At 32.8% G+C, this 9,859-nt stretch overlaps 1 protein-coding gene across 1 annotated transcript; it reads right to left on the reverse strand.

The window, feature by feature from the left end:
- Positions 1-1,857: 1,857 nt before the first annotated feature.
- On the reverse strand, positions 1,858-4,440 carry LOC133874374 (NAC domain-containing protein 90-like). The gene is made up of 3 exons (XM_062312276.1): positions 4,136-4,440; positions 3,290-3,582; positions 1,858-2,666 (listed from the first exon to the last, which is right to left on the reverse strand). The coding sequence occupies exons 1-3, from the start codon at positions 4,299-4,301 to the stop codon at positions 2,346-2,348; spliced, it is 780 nt and encodes a 259-aa protein (XP_062168260.1). The 5' UTR covers positions 4,302-4,440; the 3' UTR covers positions 1,858-2,345.
- Between the last annotated feature and the right edge of the window lie 5,419 nt (positions 4,441-9,859).

Genomic DNA, 9,859 nt, shown 5'->3' on the forward strand with positions numbered 1-9,859 from the left:
ATCCCAACAAATCGTTAGATTTTTTTTTTTTTTTTTTAACAATGACTGATCCAAGGGTGTTGTAATTGCCACGTCAATATTGTGGAATAAAAATGTAGTTTCAAGCAACACTCCGAAAAGAAATGAACAAAAAAACGAGTAATGCGATTCTTCATACTCATTTCATAATGGTTCATGTGGCGTGTTTTAAGTGACTTTTTTTTTTTTTTTTAAGTGGTTGACATGGGAAGTCACTTAAAAAACTTCAAGTCATTCGGTGTAAAATTAATGTTATAAATAAATGCGAAGAGTAACATTACTCAAAAAAAATATTGCTTTTGAAGTATTAATGGAATAATTTTTCTTCTCTTTTAAGTGCATAGAAAGATGAAAAAATGGGGGCAAATATTAGCTCGATTTAATTTCTTAAGATTAACTCATTAGTTTCACTTACCGATTTTTCTTTTCTCTAAATGCTACACTTGTTTTTTTATTTTTCCTCATAAGTATTTTAGTCCAAGAATTAATTTATAATCGTGTATATTTGGGAATGGCAGAAGAGAAAATGTTTACGTTGATACCTCACTAAGCTCACAGCTGCCTATGTGTTTGACTTGTGGAAACTGCACCGGATAGACGAATCACCAACTTAACACTCACGTCAATATATATATATTTTACATACTTGGATTTTTAATTAATTCTTTGAAGCATTAATAAAACTTTTTCATTTTCATCTTAAAAAATGAGCCTTGCTGATTGGACATTGCAACGTAACATGGGGTGGGATCACCTGTATTAGGGTTTCTTAAAAATAAGTATATATTTTCGTGACCATGGTCAAGGAACATTCTTGCGCCATGTAGCTTATAAATTTAGGCCACGTTTTGTTAAAAATATTGTTTTATGTTTTTTGTTTTCCTCAAAACATAAATATTAATAAACAAATAATTAAATAATTAAAACACTTATTTTGAACAGTTCTTGATAGATACTTATCTTGAACAGTTTGATCGATATTACATATTTGATTATAAGTAGAGTGTTGTATGTGTTGTAAGGGGGATAATTTATGCTATTTTTTAATCACATTATTAGCCTTGTGTTTTCATATGATAATTAATTTTAATTTTGTTTGCTTCCTGTGTGTGTAGTCGTTGTCTTTACTATATTATTGATTTGTCAATAATATTACTTATTTATTCCATTTATTTATATTTTATTGATCAAGTACGTACAACCCCTTTAATTTATATATTGTGTTGATCACCATTGATCAGTTGAAAGCAAGACTTGACCAATTAATTTATATGTATATAGATAATCGCGTACGAAGTAAATAACAATTCAATTCTTCACGCGTTTCACCAGTAGTTGTGCTCAGGCTCGTGAAGCCAACTCTCAGAGACTAGCTTTAAGCGGTGCGTGGATGCGCATCTGATGTTAATTACTTGGCGGAGATCTTGGTGGATTTGAAATCTGCGATGCTGGATCTACCGATTGGAATGGCCATGGATGCAATTCGCAGAACACGGTGACGCGTGGGCCAGAAGGCTTGAAGATGTGCTCGGCGCGTGAGGCAGAGAACAGTTGAGTTTCTTTCACGGGAGGAAAGTCCCGTACCTTGCGAATCTGTTTCTAGACTTATTGTTCCAGGTTGAACTGCAAAAAGGCTGAAAATAACTCCAAACATAGGCTACCGTTACAAGAAAGAGTGCCCGAAAAATCATCGGAATAGTTCCTACAGACCACAAGTCTATAGCTTTGATACCATGTTGAAATTTGTGTATGAATCTAAAAAGAGAGAATAGTGGAAGCATGAGAGAGAAAATAAACAGATTTTACATGGTTCGATCTATAATCTACATCCACAAAATAAAGTTCAAAGGACTACATTATGCTCTTATTAACTTGATTGTCTACAATACAAAGGTCCCTATTTATAGGGTTTAGAGTAAACACTAATATGGTAATCAAATCATGGTGATTTGATTACAATTCACTGTAAATAGAAAATATTACAATATCAACCAAATATAAAATATACGGAAAATATAATCCGTATATTCTAACCGATACAATAAACTGAAATTATTTTACATTCCCTAAACTAAAAAACTGAAAGTTTATTATGTCTCTAGGTAATTAACGAGAATTACAAAGACAGCAAACAAAGAATTTGGCCCGAGCCAAAATTAAATAGAGTTAAACCCTACTTTCCTTTACTGGGTTATGCTCTTTAATTACATTCTCTTAGTAGTACTGCAGATATTTGAATACCTGAAGATTCAGCTAGCGTAGTACTGCAGATATTTGAATACCGGCCTGAAAATTCAGCTAGCTGATGAGATCCTGTCCATTGATATCTATTCCATCCCAGGGAACCAATTCACTTGCTCCCATGGCCACAAAGGATCATTATGATCAACAGCCATTTCCATGTTCTCACTTTCCCCAGCAGGCTGGGATGGATGGCCTTGGTGATCTCCTGAGGATGAACTCTCTGGCGAGCTTGTTCTTTCTACTATCGAACGGTTGGGATGACCAGATGTTGATGCCACATCACCATGACGAACTTGTTGAACAGGTGGCTGACCACCTATTACTACTCCAGACGGCCGTCTGTCAAATGCCCTTAAGCATTTCGATTTCTTGTAAATTCGACACAAACTAAATTCCTGTCGTAACTGCAAATGAACAAGAATAAATTAAATTGTTATTCAAGTTAAGAACAAGACTTTTTCAAGATTTTTTTTTATTATTATTACACAAAACCTCTTTGAAGGCACGCACTTCCGATAAACCCCAGATACACGACCATGTCCTCAAAAACTATACGTTTATCAGTTGAATGAGGACTCAAATAACTAATTTTGTGGTATTAACCAAACGAAGCGACGCTGGCTGCCAAGTTTTAATTCTAGCCCTATATATGTTGTTGCTAAAAATTCTTGTGCAATTTGAGGCCAAGTACTTGTGATTCATAGTAGACTATATATATATATATATATTGCATGCATGAGAGAGAACGACATAATTTTTCAGACCGGCCATTGTATACATACTAGGGTTAATTTCACATACAAGATTTGGTAACCATATATATCCGAATCAAAATCATTCTAACAGACTATATATATATATATATATATGGGTTAGATGAATTAATTAATAGTTTTAATTAAACTTCATATGTTGATCATCGATCACGTGGTTCTTTGTCATATATTAGTGAATATTAATTCCAACAAAAACAATAAATTAACACGCAGAGCCAGAGATTTGAAATCTAGTACTTCATAGTTCATACCATGGGAGTTTCACTACTAGATACGGAGGCCTCTCCTTCAATAGCTTTATATTCGTTCATCTTCCACTCCGTTTTTTTCCCGTTTGGAGCTCGTCCGTTGTAGAAAACCATGGTCCGTTTCAATCCAATCATGCGATTGTTGGAAGAGTAGACAGAACTCGGAGACCCGGTGGCTTTCCAGTACCCGGTTGTTGTGAGTCGCCTCGGTCTTCCCCCACGGGCTTCACTCTCTTGTCTAGGAATGAAGAAGAACCACTGCTCAGGGTCTCCATAACACAGCACTCCGGAAAACTCTGATTAATTCCAACCGAAAAAGAAGAAATAATGAGAACAAGAGGTTAAAGTATTATTCATCCAAAGTACAAGAAAATAACGAAACACAAAATTAAGGTTAGCTCCATGATTTTGTATGCATCAAACTACCTAGTAGTAGGAAAGAAATATGAGGAAACTAAGATTTAACCTGCTTTGTTTCATTAATTGATGCTACTTTTGGGGTAAGATTTTGGATCATTTTACCCTTTTTAATCTTCAAAAACATCAGCCAGAGAGGTTCAAATAATAGAGATGTTTTATCCATACTGGAAAGGAGCTCCAGTACTGTATATAAGAACTTTCAAAACAATCAGCTTCAGTGCAATTAAGACCCGAAGATATTCAATATTTTTATCCTTAAAGGCTAAATCATTGAAAAAAGTTAATTACATCAAACTTGTAAGAAAGACTATCTACTCGATTGGACCATTTATACAACTACGTACCCGTTTCATTTCAGAAAACAGAAAGTTTCTAATGATCGAAAAACAAAAAATAACGAGAAAGGATATCAAAGAAGAAGATTTTTACGTGGGAGATCCCATGGATTGGACTCATATATGTCCACAACCGGTATAACCCGGTTCATAACTCGGTTCAAATCCTCTCTCGTCCCTTCCAGCTTGTTATGCAGATAGAATGAAACCAACTCTTCCTCTGTCGGGTAGAATCGAAACCCAGGTGGCAAATCGTCCATTACTCCTCCTCCCTTCTCCCTGTCGATCTCTCTCTCTCTCTCTCTCTCTGAAACAATTAAACTATTCTTCAGAGAGAGATATATATTCCAAACGGGACTTAACTGGCCGGGTTCTTGTGGATTGTAATTATGTTTTCATATCAATATATATATCTATATATATATATATATATATATATATATTAGGAAGCGTTGGAGAATTGATGGATGAAAGTTAGGCGAGGGTGCAAAAAGGCGACACGTACAGCTAACCGAGTGAAATAAGAAATACAAAGCGAGAGAGCGACACTTCGGAGTTGCTTGGCAACTTCCACGAGCATGTGTGGAAAAAATTTCTGTCCCCTGCTACTCCGTACAATATTTTTGAATTGGTCAAATTAACTTTTATTCTCTGTCTGTTAGCCCAGACTTAATTTTCTGCAACCCCACATCAACCTTGATTTCTCTTACACGTGGTAATTACTATTAAGATCTCCACGACAGTTGTCAATGTGTCCTCATCGATGTGCGACATTGATGAAAGACTTGTATCAAATTCCCTGCACTTGTTTTGAAATGCTACGCGGATTTCTTGACTTGAAAATAAAAATGAGAGAAATTAAATTTCATAAAACTCCATATCCAACTTTTGTTTTGAAATTATCTCTCTAAAATTTAAAAACTCTTAATTTTAATCATCGAACTTCTAATTTGTCGTAATAATTGAGACCGCAAAACTCGGTCTCGTATTTGACCAACTTATTCAGATAAGTGAGTTCTGTGTCTAAATTAATAATAATCTTTTATTTAGACAAGAGACCCTTTCTCATTGTGCGAATAATAACAGATATAAATAATTACATAAATTCATTGTAAGGAATTTGATCCACTAATTAATATAAGCCTTCGGTGCATGATGACTATTTGTGCCTGCCGTCAGAGTCGAATAAATGAAGACCGAAGGACCATTAGATTCTGAAAGGGGCATCACCAAAGGCCATGATAAATAAAGGTAATTGGATAGTCTTAATAGCTAGACAACACTTGCGTTGAGAGTTTTCGTTGAATTGCCGAGGAGCTGTCGATGTATATAATATTGAAAAATGATACACTTGCTATACTTTTCTTATATATATATATATTTAATCAAATTTTAAATTTACCATTGAATTTGTGGGACCCAATATAAATTCCATATATCTAAAGGTAAATTTAAAAATGAGATGTATAAGAAATGTAAAAATACATTTCTCTTAATATATGCACCATCTTTAGAAATAAAGCATGCACCCATAAGCATGTACAACCTTACCTCTAGTACTGGAAAATTTTCACTTAATTACTCTTGAATTTTCATCATATTTGTAATTATCTTTCTAAATTTTAAAAACTCTTAATTTAACGTATTCATCTTTTAATTGTTTTTAATTTCACCACTCCGTTAAGAATTTACGTTAAATCTTATCAAAATTCTTAAAATGCTCGCATTTTATATATATATATATATATATATATATATATATGTATATATATATATATATATATGCATACATTTTTTTTTTTCAAAGATTCATGCGTGTATTTTTCCAAATTCACTTATATCCAAACTAACGCCTGAATCCTTGTAATGAATTTGATAAAGCTTTAGGTTACTAGAAATAGAGGGCAAGAGTTCTCAAATTGACAAAATGTACAGATTCAAAATTCATATATTATATGAAGATTTTCCTAAGAGATGTGCTTAAAATGACTAAATGTATAATTAAGTTCAAAATTCTAGGTCAACTTGGAAAATTCTCAACAGCTTCACAAGTCGTCAGTTGACAATTAATTAATATTAATTCACTAGTCTTTCATTTACCCAAGGGTTAAACATGTTTCTTAAAGCTGTCAGGGTTAAACAAGCTAGTTATAATGTTGTCGATCGATCATGAAAATTCCTCGTAAAAGTTGATGAACTAGCTACCATTGATCATCGAAAAAGGAGAGAAAATAGAGTGGTTACGTACGGGATTCGATATGGCCATTGGATCCCAAATTATGATTGCCATCTACATGCTGCTTTAATTAAAGAAAAATACAACGAAGGGACGACAGAACTTAGTTTTCAAATTTTTCTTTTCAAATTTTTCTTCAAAAAGTTGTGTGTGCGCGCGCGTTTAAAATACGTTCCTCTATCAAAATTAGTCATGGCTCCTCGCATTTTTTTCTTGTCTGAGTTGGGTCGTTTTCATTTGTTGCCGTAAAAGCTATTACGTGAAATATTTAAATAAAATAAGAGTTAGAATATTTATAAAGACATGGTTTGAACTTAAGCTTTGGCATTTTGGGTCATAGCTAAACCCTAGCTTGGGGGCTTGTGTTCTCGAGACCCAAGGTTTTCTAAAAATAAATTCTTTAAAAAAAATTAAAATTTTATACCTATTTTTTTTTTTAGTTTTGTCCTCTTTATTTTTTATTTTTTAATTTTGCCCTTCCAAATTTCAAATGTTAGCTCCGCCTTACTGGCATTGATTGTCCCAAAATTTTAAGTTGGTAAAAAATTGTGATTTCGATACTTTTAACAAGCATTATCACTTGCATTTATGGATTTTAAAAAAAATTATTTTATTTATTTTTTTGTTGGGTACCCTCCCAAAGTAGAAAATTATCTTGACGGCCACATGCATGTATCTCAGCCCCAAATACAACATGCATTGGATTGACAAAGAATGACAAGAAATTTCTCTCTATATATATATATATATATCATTGAATTTAGAACATCTTTATTAATTGAGTAGGCTGCTTGCTGCGCACATGAGACTTCTTTAATTTCATAGGCTTTCAAAAGAGAATGTCAAATCCAACTTCTTTAAATTTCCAGGAATTTCTATCCCGAAAGGCATTAATTAATTAAACATACACTTCTGAAATTTCTTAACTAGCTTCTATTTTGTTGAAAATTCTTTTTTCCTATTACAGGCTGTACTCTTATATATATATATATATATATATTGGGTGTCTCATAGTAGAGACTCGGTTGGTGTATGTCATTTTTTTTCACATCTCTTTTGTAAATTTATCATTGAATTTATGAAACCCACATGTAATCAATCCCATATATTTCATAGTAGATTTGGGCATCTTTTTTATACGGAGACAAATAAGATATGTGCAGGAGAATTAAATCAGACATTTCTCCTCATGATAAGTTGGATTATGATCCTCTCAAATTATTTGCTCAAATTTGAGAGAATTCAGGCAAATAATTTTGAGAAACCACTTATGAAAACCATTTAACCAGATAATGATCTATTTTTTAAAAAAATAATAATAATAATTAAAAAAAATTCAGTCTTGCAATCTTTCATTAAAAATAACCTATAAACTTAAATATTGCGTTTAGCAGCTACAATTAATGTCAATAATACACAGAAAAACTGTCCAAATAAACTAATTCTTCCGCAAGAGAAAGCGCTTTATTAGCTAGTATATCAGCTATCCAAATCTACTTCTTATAAGAGAAAGAGAAGAAAAACCAGATGCATACACTTCAAAATCAATCGGAACATTTAGGATCGCAACAAGCGCCGTTAATGATCGATATTGATGTTGTTGACTACACTTTTCTTAGAACGACTAGAACAAAAAAATCAATAGGTCAAGATGGATGCAATTTTGTTAAATGGAACCATCATTAATATGAACACATGTGAATTCCCTTCTTTTTTTATCTTCTTCTTCTTTTTGTTCGTTATTCGTATGGTCAAGTTCATACGTACAGAATGACGTGGAAAATGAAGAATATATATATATATATATATATATATGCTCCGGCTTGACTAATTCCACTTTGAATATAATCACATATATACATATAGTCAAGAATTACACGTTCATTTTAGTAAATTCCAGTAAATTCTTTATTTTGCTAATAGTCAAAGGAACCTATAGCGATTATTTTTAAAGAAAAATTGTATTATTAGTAACTGTGGTTGGCCTAAATTATAAATTATTTTCTGTGGTATAAAAAATAATTGTAAGGTCATTGTGGTACGCGAAAATTACAAATTACTACCTGAAGTCGTTTTTCGTCTATAAACTTGATAGAAATTGTTAAGTTGCCATGTCAGTTCAATAAAAACGCGACGCATGTCACTTTTAATAAATAAATATATATATATATATATATTAAAAAAAAATTTGGAATTTGGGGGGATGGTTGCGGAAGATTGTGAGTGTTTCCCATTTTTCTCATAGATAGCCACCATCGGCCCATTAGGGTGGAGGCAAGCCACCCCATGGGTGGCTCGCCAACTCCATGCTCTGGAGTGGCTCACGAGCCACCCCAAATGGGACTAGGGATGGTGCACAGCCACTCCTGGCCCATGGGGGAGGCAACAAGCCACCTCTCAAATCCTCATTTTTTCATTTTTTTTTTTTATAAAAAAATTAGAAGTTTTTAAATTTTTAAATTTTTTTTTTTTATTTAAAGTGACGCGCGTCTCGTTTTTATTAAATTGGTGTGGCAACTTAATGATTTGTGTTAAGTTTGTAGATGAAAAACGACTTCATAAAGAAATTTATAATTTTCATCTACCACAACAATAATCTTACAATTATTTTTTATACCACATAAAATAATTTAGAATTTAGAATTGATGATAAAATTTATTGTATTGATAATTTGATACAATTTTCTTCCGGTTCCAAGGTTGGTAAAAAGGAAATAACAAAGTCAGAAAAGATCCTTTTAGGTTTGAGCCGAAAGAATGATTTTGACAGGTAGGTTACAAAGTAAGGACTCGTACGTAGGAGGTGTGAAATTGATAACGATCAAGTGGAAAACTCCATCCATTATCTTTATTTATATATATATATATATATATATATATATATATATATATATATATATATATATATATATGCACACGGATTCTTTTGAAGTCAATTCAGCCTGCGTCTTTCACTCTTTTGGGACACGGGATTGAAACCCGTTCTTGTCTAATTGCGCGTGAAGCTTGCATGACTTTCCTCATCATAACGCTTCGGCTTTCGGGGGGGTCAAGTTTCTGTTGACTTTGTTTTGACTCCGTTTCTCTTAACCTTTTCTTACGAATACACAAACACAATTAATAATTTATATATAATATATGGGAAAAGCTTTTTGGTAGAGCCGCCAATCAATTGGCTGCATCGATCCTATCTATTTTCTTTCCTTTTTATATAATACAGGAACCCCACCTTGTGACGTGGCTTGGCTTGGCTGGTGAATGGTGAGGATGCTCGAATTATTTTATGCCCTAATTAATTAAACTAATTAATTATAAAATTAGTCCATGATATGAGTTTTATATTTAGTTGCGTACCTTTGATTTGTGTCTTGTGTCTGTGAGCATAGAACACAAACAAGAAGTGTCATACATCTTAATTATTGATGTGATACTCCTAATTTGCATCTTGTATGCCATATATATATATATATGATAGTCCAAATTTTATATTTTAGTAACCGATATGATAAGTGTCACTATATTTTAGTGGCTGATGTAGTAAGTGTACATCACGTGAATTACCGTGAAGTTAAGGAATTTAAC

Source organism: Alnus glutinosa, chromosome 7 (genome assembly GCF_958979055.1).
Source record: "Alnus glutinosa chromosome 7, dhAlnGlut1.1, whole genome shotgun sequence".
In the NCBI taxonomy this organism is placed as follows: Eukaryota; Viridiplantae; Streptophyta; class Magnoliopsida; order Fagales; family Betulaceae; genus Alnus; species Alnus glutinosa.